Here is a 15,855-nt window from a genome sequence, read left to right as displayed (position 1 = left end):
ACGGTTGTGCGCATCAACTCAGTGTCTCAACACAAACAAAGACAAAAAAAAGAGGGTTGCGAAAACGGTGCCGCAGATAAACATGTTCCTCCAGATGGGCCTCGCTATCAAATTGACACCGGGCTCCTCTCTGGGGACCCCGGGAGATGGCTCCTCCCACTCCAGGATGCCTCGGCCCCTCCCCCCTCTGTGGGGGAGGAGATCGAGGAAGTGTACGTGCCTCCGGGCTGTGCTCACTCTCAGGGGTTTCGTGCAGACGTACCGGACGTCTGCCCTTCTTCCGGTGTTGAGTGTTGTCTGTTGAATTGAAATAACCAGTTTGACACCCCGGTTCATTTTGATAGACACAATGTTTTCCAACGTTTATTAATTGGCATACAAAAGCATTCTTTCTTTTTTTTTTTCAATTAATTTAATTAGTTGAGAACGTATTGCTTGGCATCTATGTGGGTTAAATAACTTCAAATATTAAATACTATTTGTTATAAATTCAAACCGTCTTTGATTGAGATCCTTTTTTTTCACTCTCACAGAACTCCACACACACAGTGGAATACACACACTAAGGGTACAGAGGTATACTGATTATAGGCGGTAATTTTTTGTGACGGCCGGGGTCTTCTAGCGTCTTGGCCTCACCGCAGATGTCTGCTCTGGTCTTGGGCCGATGGGGGGCCCTCTGAGGTGGCAAGCAGCAATGGGAATGGTCTCTTTCTCCCAGTCCTCTTCCTCCCAGTCCTCTTCATCCTCTTCACTTTCATAATTTTCTTCATAAAACCCAGCCGGCACTGACCTGGCTCTGGATGATCGCCTGACCGCAGCTGTTCCTGATGCCTGCCACAAAAACGAGTGGTAATTGTGAGCTATGAGCCTTTCCGCAAATATGCTGCAATATGTTAGTCCGTCAGAAGCTTCATTCTCTGTTATTTAGAAATAGCGTACCAAAAAATAGTTGGAACTTACTTAAGATAGACTACTTCTGATTATTTTTCTTCTTATCCATAAACAGTCAGTACATCTGGAACCTAGCAAGTGTAATCAATGTAGCAGCTCTGTATATTAAGCTGTTGAATGATACTGATACTGCTCGTTTTACAGTGAGATCAGGCGACACCTTACTGCCAGACTACTGACAGTATGTTGTTAAAATCAACAAAAATACAAAGGATATGTATCTATTATTGGTGATTATGATGTTTGAACCATGAACCCGGCCATTAGCAAGTTGCAGTCCTGTCCGTTAGGCTGGACAAAGGTTCCACCATTATTATGTAAATGTCGGTCTAAATTGAGTTGTTGCCTCCCCTTCCCCAGCCTTCAGTCTTTTGATAATTGGGTCCTTAAATTACAGTTGTCATACCTCAGGCCTACTTGCTGGTGGTCCTCTTAGATATTGAGAGGGAATGGGTTTGGTCTTCCTTGCCAGCTCCTCCTCCTCCTCCAGCTCCATGGCTTCAGGTTTCGAAATTCCTCTGGAAGTCCCCCCCCTCTGTTGGGGGAAAGGTTTTTGCATAACATTAGCAGTTTTCTGTCTAAATATAGAAACATCTTCTTGGCTCAGGGTATGGGGATGGAATAGGTGACAAACCAGTGACTCCTCTCTCTCCTCTCCCCTCCCCTGATTCATTAGTTGTATTAGTTGAAGGGAAATGGAAAGATCCTCACTTGTTCTGTCCGTGGGCTGTTAGCCAGTGTTCCTTGTTTGACCCCACTTGGTTTGGTCTTCGTCACATCCCCTTTCGCACCATCCTCTTCTTCATCCAACGACACAGCTCCAATCTTCGGTTTGGGTGGTCTTTTTGATGTTCCCACCTTTTTGGAATATCATTCATGTGTGTCACATCACATTATATATATGTTTTCAGTTTACAACTTCTGTCCATGCTCTGTATCCCCTTAACAGACAATATTTAAGGGCTGTACGGTTTTCTTATTGACAGATTCCTGTGATAGTACATACTAAGTATAACTGATTGATACTAAGCCCAGCACACTGACTGAGCCCGGCTACAACTGTGGGATAAGTATTTTTGCAGAGATGTTGACACTGGTGAGCCAAGCTGCTGTTTTCTGATGGCGTGGTCATTTATATGATTTAAACAGATTATGACTGTCTTGCTCCACTTTCTTTTTCAATATTTTTACTCCTCGCTTTTCGATCACTTTTCTCTTGACCCAAGTAATTTCTTATTGAGTGTTCTGCCCCTACACACAGAAATAGAATTACTCCGAAACTCAATAACATCCAAATTCTTTTCAAGTCAATATCATCAAAAATGCAATAAAGGAAGATTGACGATTTGATCAAAGTGTGGGATTCTCCTCCACAAAAGCATATTTACTTTCCCTTGAAACCCCAGGATTGCTGTATTTTTCTGTTTTAACTTTCAAATTAATGACACGATGCTGTCATTTCAAAAACAACTTTCAACCCCAACATGTAATTGCTTTATCAGTTTGACCAATTTCTGTGTAACACAGCTTTTGATTATCCCCGACCCTGTTTGACCAAAATAAAAACTCATTTATTTCCATGACTATTGTGACGGAATGACTCGCTGGAAGCGGCCATTCAATGGCCTTTATCATCGGTGACATTTACTCTCCTGTTTGCTAAACCACCTGTAAATGGCCACTTCTGTTTAACAAGGGATCAAACTGGCCAGCACTCCAGTATGGAAATTAAATGACACGGGAGCGAAGAGGAGAAAAAATAGAAACGAGCACAATTATAGGACGTGCAGCGATCCCTTTTGCCCCCTGCGCAAAAGTGTTGCTGTGTGATTGGAGTTGTCAGATTGGGGAGTGCTTGGAGGGGCAGCACCAGCAAGGCTCTGGGAGGTCGTGTCACTGGAGGAGGACTGGAGTGATCATAGGCTCACAACCCCACTGCTCTCCAAGCAGGGCCTCTCCCTGTTAGCGCTTACCCAGGGGTCAGTGCTCAGTCCCTTGTCTTTGTGTGTGTGTGTGTGTGTGTGTGTGTGTGTGTGTGTGTGTGTGTGTGTGTGTGTGTGTGTGTGTGTGTGTGTGTGTGTGTGTGTGTGAAAAATAGTTTCTTGCTGTGGAGATAACTGACGCAACCTGAATGTTGTGAATCACATGATGTGATTGGATGTTACTTGTATGCCTGGTTATATGATGACACAGACTAATGAATCACCCTTGCTATGAACTTACATCGAGGACAGTGTGAATTCACCCATGTGATCGGTATCTCCATGCAATGCTAGTTTCATCCCACTGCATTAATAAAGACAGCCACGTTTGTTGTTTTTGCTTCAGAACCACCCATTGCCCTGACATGATTGAGCTTCGTTGTCCCAATACTGTTCGTTATGCTACAACAAAAAGTTGGAAACTTGTTTTTTTCCATAAACAGGTGTGGCAAAAAGTCCTCTGCCTGGTGTTAATCCAGGCAAAAAATAACCTACAGTTCAGAGATGGATTTCACATCTAAACACGTTGTACGAATCAGTAAATAAATGATGAAGTATGGGGGCAGAGCTTGTTGTCTTACCTTGCCCCGGGGAAGGGGATCCTCCCGGGTCCCAGCTGCTGGGCATCCGTGGGGCCTGGAGAAGTCGAGCCTTCCCTGAACCACGCCGTTGCCCAGCAGGTCCCTGAGCGTCTGGTAGTCTGGCCGCTGCTGGTACCCTAGGGATTTGACGTACAGGAGCAACCTCGCTACCTCGTCTTAAGAAGTGGAAGAGAGGAGGAGAAGAATCTCAGAATATTCCTAGTCTGACGTCAGTACTGGCACATGAATGCCTCACCAAAGTCATCAACCCCAGTGTGATCTACCTGAAGTACTGACAATCCGGTTACAGCTAGGAAGTGAGGGGCAAAGCGTTGCTGTTTATGGGGGGGGGGGGGTTGACGACGACATTGTATTAGTGTGTGTGTGTATCGCACAGTGAACCTCTATTCATCACATGGGCCGCCACAACACGTATAGCGTGCAGTAATGGCGTGCACAGCGCACACATGCACTCTGGGTTGATGCATGCCCTGGGGCTTATCTGTGGCACGCAGCCCAGGGACCCTGTCACCATGAGGCTGGGAGAATCAGCACTGTGGTGCCAACCATACATCACACAGTGAGCCTTCAACACATGACCTCGCCTGGTTTTATGAAGGAGGTAAGGGGGTGATAGGTGCACTGCGGAAAAACTTTGCGGGAGAAAAAAAAAAGAAGGCTTATATCAACAGGGTGCCTGGAGTGGTGGAACATTTGTTTTGGAATTCCACCCGATCCACCAGAATCAATAAAAAAAAGGCTGACCGCATGGTGACTTTCACAGGATTTATTTTCATCTTTGGAATTTCCTCTGCTCCCTGCGCCTTGACAGACTAATACTAATACTTCATTTAATTTAAAAAAATGAATAAACAGGAGTCTTGTCTGTTGGTTCTTTGCAATGACCCCATACAATAAGAAGCGCTCACAGTGCGGTCAGTAGCACTAGCACTACTGCTATGTCTGTGTCTTATTTAATAATTACTACAATATTTTAGGGCAAACTATCTGCAAAGTCATTGCTTTGCAGACGGTACATGATAACCATCTGGCAGACACCTCCAGTCTCTTGAACACTCCAACCCCCGTTCCTCACAAAGACCAGTCCAAGTTCAACAATTGAAAGCAGCATAGAGATCTTCACCTACCCGTAGATGATCCACTAGCAGACAGCTGCTGGACCGAGCGAGGCAGATTATCCATCAGTCTGTGACAGAGAGACGGAAAATTAAGAAACTGTCAAGGAGCATCAAAGGAAAGAGGAGTGGAGTGAAGTGAGGTGGGGGAAAGGAGGCAGATATTGTGACATGGAAAGAATGCGTTCTGGAAAGCGGGGCTGAGTTGAAACCCAGGAAACCGGTCCTTCCACGGGCTCGAACAGAGCTCAAGAGTTTTCACCTTTTACGTTTTTTTCACCTGAAATTCTTATCATCCTTGAAAGCAAAGATACATGGCTGTACATCTAGTGAAAATGTCAATGTTTTTTGTTAGTTTTCGCCCAACTTGTTTTTGGTTACATTTTCATCAGTTAAACGCAAGAAAGAGGTCTGAAGAAGGCAAAGGACAAGGCAAACCTCTGCAAGAAAATATGACTTTTTCCCAATCAGTTGTCTTACTTTGCCTTGGCTTCTTGGACCTGGGCAGGGTTGGTCAGCATGCCATCCCAAGGCAGCGCGCCACACAGCCAGTGGAGCAGACAGAACCCCAGCACCTGGAGGTCCCCGCGCCGAGAGGGTGCTTCAGAGAGAGGGTTACATCCTATGATATTAAAACTTGCATCTTCCTCAGAAAAGGATGAGCCACTGTATATGCGGTTAATGAAGATGGCAACAAGCCTTCATTGTAACAATATTTTTTACAGTTTTTCTCAGTCGCTTTGGTGCATTTCTTGAGTCATCCTCAACATTTGCAATACAGTAAGTGCCTTTCTCAAAACAATTCGTACAAATAGCAAAATCCTTAGCTATCTGTTTTTAATGAACATGTCAGTGCCATCACAATGACAAGTCCTTGTGTCATTGTCTACGGATAAGACATTCAAATTGCTTAGTCATGTTGTCAATATAACAGTGTGCTCTGGAGGGATTTTCTGCTGTAAACTATGGCTGTTTTGAAGACAATTGCTGTAAATTGTAAGTTACACCTTAGTGTATGTGGGAGATTGATTGCAAGAGACTGGACAAGATTCACATTTACGCTTTTACTGTTTGTACTGTAATTTGTTGACAGACCATGTCATTGCGATACAGAAAAGAAAAGACAGCACTGCATAGCACAAAGAAAAAAAATAAATTAGAAATATGAACATAGGACAATCTCCTTAGGGTAAACTACATGCAGTGCTGCAGTCTTCCTACACCTCCTGACGTTCCTGTCGGTTGGGCGATAAATTCTCATCCACATTACACAAATATCTTCATGAGATGCACCTTTGAGCTATTTCAGTAAACTGGTTGATCGTTGGTTGATCTATCGCTTCATACATTTCCCTTCATTAGAGAAAGTCGATTCACCTGGGAGGAATTTCTAATTCATGACAGATTTAGAAAAAAAAGTCTAATGGAAATGTATAGAAATATGCTTGGCATATTATGACAACTTGTTCAACCATTTTTTATGTACAGACTTAGGCAATGAACTAATACCTAAATGTTGTGGGGGAGAGACAATTCAATAGAGACCCATTACAATACATTTTGTTCAACATGACAAGCAATTGATAATGTAGGAAAGAGCAGAGAATTGTACATAATCATTTGCACGGACGTACCAAAGCATTTGCAACTTGTTCAATGAAATGAGAAGCTGCTTTTTTGATGTGCACAAGTGATACAATGATGTGAAGATTGAACAGGTAGTTTTGAGGATTTCAATTCTGATCTGAGAAATGTACCAAAGCGACTGAGAAAAACTGTAATAATTAGACGATTATGTTATATTTCATTTTGTGTACACTTTCGGCAGACACCTCTGTTCACTTTTCCAAGTCTGCACCGCATAATGCGATGACTTTATTGATTCTATATCATGGTTGGTTGGCTTTTGGATAACACTAGCCTCAAATGTTCCAAATAAGCCTCATAAAATGCCAGAAATATCAGCCCTGAAAAGGAATCAAATAACCAGGAGCAGATGATGTGGGAGGTGCTGTAAACACCTCTCTCATAATCTAGCCAATAGCATGACTGGAAGCTTCTGAATATACGCGTGCAGTTCATCAATACCAAGTCTATCCTAATGGGGGGTCGCGCCCAAAGACTTTTGGGGGAGCTCAATACCGCAAAGGCTGCGACGTGTCCCGTGAGAAATCAACTATTTGACGAGGCTCGTCAGACAGTGGAAATCTCTTCCCTGAGCAGTGGCCAGAATTGATCCCCCACCGACCGTTCAGCTCCCAGCTGATGAGCTTCTTTAAAGGAGTCGCACAGTGGACGCTCATGAGGAATGGATTACATTACGAGGTTGGAGCCCGTACCTACTAGCCTGGGAAACAGACGTATCTCGCAAGCTCATGTTTCAATTGCTCTGCAGATAAGGTCTGGCTCCCCTCTCCATTCAGAAAGAGTTCTGCCCGGTATGAGATGGACCGACATCACAACTTATCTAAAATGAGGCGGGATAAATATGCTGACATTGTAAAGGAACGCTGTAGAAGCATTTTAAAAAACAACAAAGATAGCTGCCACTGCTGTAGAGCGGTCTGCTGATTCCACTATCGAGACAGTAAATAAAAAAAAATAAAAAAAAAATAAACTGGTATATTTGGTATATTTCACTAAAAGAAGAACAAACGACTGCACTTAAAGTTTTTGTTGATGAGAAAGACGTCTTTGCTTTGTCCCTCATGCGTCACCCATTCTTTAGCAATGATTGGTTGTAGCCCTATCCAATTGCTTCAAGAGCGCCCGTTAGTGACCTCTTGGAAATCGGAAATTCAAAGTGATATGTATCTACAGTACCACTGATCGAATTGCTAAATTGTGTATTTTAAGTTTCCACCGAAACCAGTGGGTTCTTCTATGCCGTGTGCATGTTTTTTTGTTGAAACATTCAAAAATATTGTAACATAGGATTTAAAGTGTGTAAAGAAAAACAAACACGGCCCATTGAGAAGGACTAACCTGATGAGAAGGAATCTCATAGGATCTCACAGATTAATTCTGGTGTGAAAACAGGCAGTTCTAGGTCAGCACCACTGGGATGGTGAAGGAATAAATGGTTTGATAACATGGCGAGAAGAAGACTTCTTCTTCTTGTTTTTGCTTTGGAATACTTAGTATTCCAAAGCAAAAACTAAGCTGAATGCTATGTTCATACAGCTGCAGTCAGGGTGAAAACTATATCCTCAGTACTGTTTTGAATCAAGACTTTTACACTGTTTTATTAGCATCCCATATAACCTAACAACCTAAGCCCCTCTTCACTCGGGGTCCAACTAGTTGTATGCAATGTAACCAACAACAACAATAAATGCATAAAAAGTGTTCTAGTGTCTCCGCTTCAAATCAAACAATAGTTTTGATTGCCATCTTAAAACAATGGTTTACAGGACCGGCGCTTGCCATAGACAAAATGGAGACACTTGATATTGAGTAGTTGACTTATACTCACTCTCCAAATCAACAACTTTGATTATATAGGCTTCCCTGCTCCCTAACAACCCACAACTTGCCCTTGTGGGCTTTGGAGTGTGCATCAGGCATGCATTAAGGCAGCATTACGCTGTGGCGTCCTTATTGTTGCTTATAATTACACGGTGCTCCGTCCCTATTTAGAGTCGACTGAAGGCAAAGGCTGACGAAAAATACAAGCCCTTTTTAAGAAGTAGTGTGACTCCCACCGCGACACAATAGATTAACAATTAAAAAAAGATCAACAACTACATAATGCTGCCGCTGCCCTCCCGCACGTGCTCTGTCCCTGTTCAACAACGCCGTTTTGTGTGTTTGCCGCCATTGTGTTCCAATGCCCTTGTGAGTGAGATGGCATGAGGTGTTTGTCGCGGTGTGTGTGTTTTTTTGTGTATGTGTGACAGTAGCTCTCAAAAAGAAACTTGGACATGCATGAATAGCCTACAGACACACAAATAGAAATGCAAACACTATCGTATGAATCTTGCACACATGCCACACACACACACACACACACACACCCACACACACACACACACACACACACACACACAAGAACGAGGTGGGGCGAGGGATGATGTTGCTGGTAATTATCTCCCATTGTTATTCAGACCCCCCCCCCCCCCCCCCCCCAAACCCCTCCCTGCTCCAAAAGCGGGTCTCGCCATCGCATACTTAATCCACTCCTGCTCCACCTCGTCAGAACCAAGGTGGTCAGCCATCCGCCCGGACGCCCACCCGATGCTCGCGTAATTACACCGTTTAGCTCCCGCTCCAGCCGCTCGCCAACTTCCACCCACACCCGCCCAGGGTTTGTGTCGACCGGCCGCACCACGGCAACCCGCCAATATCTTCGCGATGACACGTGGCGGCGGGCCAGGGGCGGACCGGGTCCCGGTTGTCACTCAACCCCCCCCCCCCCCCCCCCCCCCCCCACACACGTCACTCCAGCGCCGCGTCCAAATCAGACCTCTTGGCCTTCGGAGCAGAGAGGATTAAAAGTTAATCATACTCTTAAAAAGGTTAACTTTTGGAGCCTGAGAAGTCATATCGATCGTCGCTCTGAAGATTCTTCTTTCAATTTGGCCGAGTAGAAACAGAATGAGGGATTGATTCGGTCCATTTAGGAGAGCGTCGGGAGATGGAGGGAGAGATAACGGTCCAAAATTAAACTTGTAGGTTGAGTACGTGCCGGTTTACAATAGATCGTTTCATTAAAATTTGTTTTTTGTTTGTAGCTAAGACCTTATTTAAATATATATGCATAGCACATATTGATCTGTGTTCCAACCTGTGTAAATAAATCTTGCACTTTGTACATCACTGAAATCCTCATAAAAACATAATTTTCTTCTTTAAACTATTATTTCCCTCCATCATCACAACAATCTCCATTGCATACTACCCTGGTTGAGCAGAGGCAGACTGTGTGTGTGTGTGCGTGTGCGTGTGCGTGTGTGTGTGTGTGTGTGTGTGCGCGCGCGCGCCCTCGTGCTCTATGTAAAGGTTACCAGCATTCCAGGCCTCCCATTTAACCAAACATCACAACCCTTCATTATTGTAGTGGGGGGGAGTGGGGATAAATATTCCACCCAGGTTCTGACACAGGCTAACAAACTAGTTGTTGAAAGGACAAAGTAGCGGGGAGTTAGCAGAGGCCACGTGGAAAGGTGGTTTTGGTGGTTAGGGGGTAAATCGATGGTCAATGAATAGCAGAAATCGTGTGGGCATTTCCCAGCTAATGTGTTCTCAATATCCGCCGGTGGAAGCGGAGGGCACGGGGTAGACAAGCGGATATGTATTGACAAAACGGGGATTTCAAAAGGAAAGAAAATAATGTTTATTAACATGTAATTAATGAGAATTGTCTATGGATTGAAAAATTGCAATTTACCAGACAAATAACAGCCACATCTATGCATAAAAAGCAATGTGCAGACGAAGTGCAGTTTATATCAAACCAGATGGTCAGTAATAGACTGGTTTGGTTTGGCTATAAATTAATAAATGAAATCCTTATTGGATGGTGATTCTGATTTGAATAGAATTATAATCATGTGTGATCATATAACTTCAGAATTTAGAGCTGAGATTATTCTGGTACCTTTCCATTGTCTTTTCCCTACCGTTACTGTTATGTGATTGAATATATGGCTGAACATCTCACCAACTCCAAGGTGGGCGTCCAGACTGGTGTACTCCATGGTGCCGTTGTGGCCCTTCTTGGGGTTCTCTTTGTACTCCCTGTGTATTCCCTCAGGGCAGTACCTGTAAGCCAGGCCGTAGTCTGCAAGGTAGACCTTCAGGACACAACACACACACCCATTGGTCTGTAATTTTGAAGTTTCATGATGTTCGACCATAACAAAACTCAACTATAACACTAAGAGTTTCCAAACAACGGCCATTTGTGTAGTTTGTCATTATGTTTGTAAATGTTCTTTAAGAATCACGGCTAGCAAAATAACCCCAGAAGCGACCACAGAGAGATGTCAGCAGCAGAGGAATCAATGGAAACGTTTTCAAAGACTTTGTTTCACATTAAACCAAGAAGACGCTGGCTCACCTTCTCCGGGTCTGTGTAACCCAGCATTAGATTGGCAGCTTTGATGTCTGCGTGGACGTATTCATGGTCATGGATATACTCCAGCACATCCAACTATAAAGGGAAGACATTCACACACGCACACACAAAGAAGCACAAAGATACATAATGAATCAAAAGCAACTTTTTCCACAATGACTACAAAGAGATACGGCACCAGAGTGGTCGTAGGCGTTCTTCAAGAAATCACCATCAATGGGCATAAAAGAGTTTGACAATAATACACTGCAAGGTAATTTTCCTCTCACCAGCCTCTGGCCAATCTGGAGCACGGTGGCCCTCTTGATTTGACCCCTGTTGCACTCTGACACTCTCTGGAGGTCTCCGCCCAGCCGCTCCATGGCCATGAAGCGGTACCTGATGGTTTCAATGCAGAGAAGTCAAAGGAATGAAGAAATCTTCTTCTCAAGAAGGGATGGAACATTTTATAATGGTTAAGATTCCAAACCAAACCATTGATTAATCGCTTTTTTTCTTCTTAAGATTGACGCTGATAATAATGGATATTTAAATTAAAATGTAATGTAAAATGATGTCACGCTCATTTTGACATAACTAAGAATTACTGAAGAAAAGACCATACCTGAGTCCATTGTGTTCAGCTAGCCCTGATCCCAAGTAGGTTGGTATGCCCAAGAAGCTCAACTTCTTGCTATTTTTCCATTGCTCTACTATATAAAAACAAGATAACAGGGGCAGGATTTTAAAACACTGATACATTTGTATGTACTATATTAAAGTGCTACAGACGTCTGTTCCTTTAAATTCATAGGTCTAGAAAAAAAGATGTTCATTTCCATACAGCCTTCATACCGTGACCATGAATATATTCAACGGGTATCTGCGTTACTCAAATTGGTTGTTTCAAGTGTAATAAGGTGTTTAAAAGTTTCGCCACCTATGATGGATCTCTCGCGGTTCACCCTGGGGAGGGATATGGTCCAAACGCTAGCACAAGCATATCAATCACTCAGGGACACACACACACACACAGGTGAGCCTGGCTCACTTTGCGATGGCGGCCGACTGGACTGGCTCTCCACCAGGGTGGCAGGTGGTCATGGGCCCAGCGGAGGTCTGGGCATCATTACTTGCTAGTGGCCTCTCTCTCTCTCTCTCTCTCTCTCTCTCTCTCTCTCTCTCTCTCTCTCTCTCTCTCTCTCTCTCTCTCTCTCTCTCTCTCTCTCTCTCTCTCTCTCTCTCTCTCTCTCTCTCTCTCTCTCTCTCTCTCTCTCTCAGACAGTGTTGGGTAAAAGCTCAGGCAGGCTCACACAGAGAGAGAGAGACACAGACAGGAGCGCCAGAGAGAGAGAGGATAGGACGTAAGCGGTGGGAGGTGTCGGGTGTGTGCTAACCGCCACTGAGGTGCATGTTTGCTTTGGCTTATTAATTACTGTGCAGCGAGCGGCGGCGCTCGCGTGTCCCACCACCACTTCATCAGTCAAATGCACTGCTGCTCCAGCGAGCTGCCTGCTCGCTCAGCGGGAGGTCCCTACTCACTGATCTCCGCCTTGGCTGCCCTCTGGTAGAATTTGAGCTCTGAGAACAGGGGGCCGTTCTCCTTGTACTCCTGTATGGAGAAAAGGCAATGAGTCGTATTGATCCCTTTGTTGGATTTGTTTACTCTTGTAAACACCAGCAAAACCTAAAGGGACCACAGATGGTATTTGTCAGACTCAACCCCAGCAAAGCACTTGTGTGTGTATGTGACGGGATGTCTATGGCCTTCCAAGTTTTAGACCATTTTCAGATGTTTTTCGTAACCTGTGTTTCGTATTTAACCTGGACAGATTTACTCAAAAGAACAGTAAAGGTTTCTTTCTACAGACATGTAGAATATATATTCTCTAGACTAAGATATATAATCTCAGCCATTAAATCATGGCACATAGACTTCCAGCCAAAGCTTGTAACCAATACATCAGGCAGCCACAGACATACAATCTTTTAGAACAAGTCTGCTATTTCAACATCTGGGACAAAATGCATGCCAAGAGTGGCATTTAATGTGAACACATTTAACGATGTATTCAGGTAGGGAAAAACTGTTAATCTAATCAAGAAGAAAAAACAGCCATTACTTCCTTTGAGGGCCCTTTATAAAACTAGATACTAAACACCCTGCTGCCATCTTATCATAAATCCAAAAGCCAGTAATAGACAAGAGATAAGGTGTGTGGACACAGTGATCTGTGAATGGTTACCCACCGACCTTCTTTCTATATTTATCAATAACTATTGAATGCTATGTCTATATCTATATGAAATAGTGTATGCATAAATATCGTATTATGTATACAAATTTAATTCAATTTTATATTCTTGGAATGTTTTCCCCTTATAATTCTCCATTGATCACTGCATCATAGACGGAGATTTTGCTGTTGCCACTATCGCCTGTCCCTGCCATTCACACATATGAACCCTCAATTTTCAACCCATAATTCACAGAATCGGTCTTGCTTGTTTTCTCACATGAGCCGCTACAGAGTGTCAAACAACAGCTCTCTCAGGACTAAGTGTGTGCAGAGTATGGTTTGCATCAGGGTTTATCTCAGCATTGCCTCGTTAATCACTGAATGTCAGAACAATTCTAAAATAACTAGGCCTATATTGACAGTTGGACAACAAGACCGTGGCATTATTGAATGGCACGGTCTCTGATGATAATAATAATTATTATTATTATTATTGAATGGAATGGAATGTAACCAATGTTAACTAGGCAAGCTGACTTGATTACTATGGTATACTTGAGAGACTAGAAAGATGAGGTTGGTTAAAGAACAATATATAAAAAACGTGTTAGATCATGATAAATATGGGGTTACTACTGAGTCATACACTTTAGAATACACAGAATATCACAAAAAGAAAATATTAAAGTTTGTATTTATTTCAAGTGGCAATCTCAAAGATTTGCATGTAAATAAATGTCTGTAAAACTCACTATTGATAAATGAGGGGGGAAAAATGAACGTACCACTTTTATGACAAAGCCGGTGTCTTCTGCAACAGCTGAGTCTACATCCCGGGAGGCTAAAAGACCAGTAATGTAATGATCAGATGAGAAAGACAAGCAAGCTCGGAGTGTATGGCCCAGGTGTTTGCTGAATTGCTAGCTTTTGCACTCTGTCACCATGGTTTTCCATAAAATATGCCAGAATTGTGAAAAATAATTGAAACAATGGGTCATTTGTATACAATGAGGATTAGGGGGGTGGGGGTTATAAGTTATCAGGCAAGACAGATCAATGTGTCACATTCCAGCTACTCAAAGTTGCCAAATCAAGGGTTGAAAATGTTGTTTATTCTTCTTATTCTGCTTTGTTTTAGATATCCCCCATTAGCAACAGTAAGTTGAGCAGTCGTTATGTACACCGTGTTTCAGACGATGAAAATTGGTGTTGTTTTTCGAGTGCACATTTAACATACAAAAAGGGAGTGCTATTGGGGATCGTCCTTACCTAGATATATGAGCCCGAATCCGCCCTGACCGATGAGTCTGCCCAGCCTCCAGCGCTTCTTCTCGCTGTCGGCCAGGGTAAAGCCCCGCGGTAGGGGCTTCGGTAGCTTGCTCTTACGCGGCGGCGACATGCCAGCTTATACTGAGCAGACTCAAAGCTGTTGGAAGAGAGGAACATACTCATCTTGTACACACTATAATCAAAGAAACATACGAAGGAGGGCTATTGAATGTATTGGCTGTTGTATGCGGTTCCTCGTGATTAGAAACGAAACAGAAATAGAAAGTTATACCGGACAAAGTTGTCAGCCAAAGAGAAGTTCATAACCCGTCGGTGACGATATGTATTAATGCGTTGCTAATGGCAACTCGCTCAACTATATCTATATATAGATATATATATAGATACATATATTATAAAGACATATATCTATGTCTTTATAACACTCTCTAGTTTGAAGGACTGCTATTGAATATTGAATTGACTTCCAAATAAGATTTGGACAGGTGGTTTATGACCGATGGTCAATCACAAACGTAATAATTTTACCATAATCTAAATGAGCTGTGGGCTTACTTCAGTTGCTTATTTTCATTGTCAGTTTCTTGTCGCTCGCAAGAAAACAATGTTCGCAGTGTGAAAAACAAAACCAAAACAAATGCCGGTTGCTTTTGCTTCCTGTAATTTAGACCCTCCCGCAGCACTGGCTAACCAATGGTGAGACTGGAATCACTGCCGGGGAACCACCAGCCGATACCGATTGGCTGGTGGTGATGTATAACAGAAAGCGTCCCCATCGGTCCATTGTTCTATAAACACCGCCAAGCGGTTTACTTGCGTCATTCTGAACCTTGGTTTTCAACCAACCGACCGCGGACCGATACCGGGCCGTACACATCAGAGATTTAGAAATGAGGCAAAAGAAAATACACTACCAAAATGTTGAAGTGTTCTAAAATAATGTTAAGTGCATTTGTATTGTAATGACCTCGCCGGTGACATAACAATGTCCAGTCATAAGTATTTGAAGGAACTTTTAATGTTACAAAAACCAGGTCACTGAAACGCGTAATCAACTGCAAAAATACCACACAAAACAAACACCGGTTACCCGGGTAACCCCCAACACGGTCCCTCCAACGTGCAAGCCCCCACCCTCCTGTTCTTCCAAGGCCCTTCCCCAGCTGACCTAATGATTCGCCCCCACACTGATTGACAAGAAGAACATTGCAATACATGCACATAGAACAACTGGCATAATGGACAACGAAATACAATGCAACACATAACACACAAACTATTTAAATGTCCCAGGGTCGCTACATTGCCTCCCCCCTTCAAAGTTCCTCGTCCTCGAGGGAACAAACAAAGTCCCGGAAGCGACCCAGCGCTCTCCCCTCCCTACGAGGCCGTGTTGGGGCTGCGGGGGGCTGGGGAGAAGCGCCTGGGGGCGAGAGGGGCCCGCGAGTATCAGGCCCGGGGGCGGGCAGGGGGAAAGGGAGGGGTGGGTCTGGGGGCCAAGTTGCTGACTGTGGTGATCGACAGGGAGGGGAGACAAGGATAAGGTTAGGTGGGGAGCCAGGGCCAGAACACTGAGGTGTGCGTGTTCGGGGCCCATTCGCACCGGTGCGGAGA

The 15,855-nt window shown here is 43.8% G+C and overlaps 1 protein-coding gene across 1 annotated transcript; it reads right to left on the bottom strand.

Moving 5' to 3' along the window:
- Positions 1 to 1,363: 1,363 nt before the first annotated feature.
- On the bottom strand, positions 1,364 to 14,905 carry LOC307070685 (serine/threonine-protein kinase VRK2-like). The gene is given in 14 exon segments (XM_079729275.1): positions 1,364 to 1,489; positions 1,666 to 1,812; positions 3,518 to 3,544; positions 3,547 to 3,693; positions 4,666 to 4,724; positions 5,134 to 5,254; positions 10,316 to 10,448; positions 10,715 to 10,807; positions 11,002 to 11,110; positions 11,337 to 11,424; positions 12,254 to 12,323; positions 13,737 to 13,792; positions 14,221 to 14,377; positions 14,797 to 14,905. Coding segments are annotated over 12 exon segments (1,089 nt in total). The 5' UTR covers positions 14,351 to 14,377; positions 14,797 to 14,905; the 3' UTR covers positions 1,364 to 1,489; positions 1,666 to 1,756.
- Between the last annotated feature and the right edge of the window lie 950 nt (positions 14,906 to 15,855).

This window comes from Pollachius pollachius (genome assembly GCF_949987615.1).
Source record: "Pollachius pollachius genome assembly, chromosome: 2".
NCBI lineage: Eukaryota > Metazoa > Chordata > Actinopteri > Gadiformes > Gadidae > Pollachius > Pollachius pollachius.
Note: the sequence above shows the minus strand (reverse complement) of the source record. Positions and strands in the feature narration are given on the sequence as shown.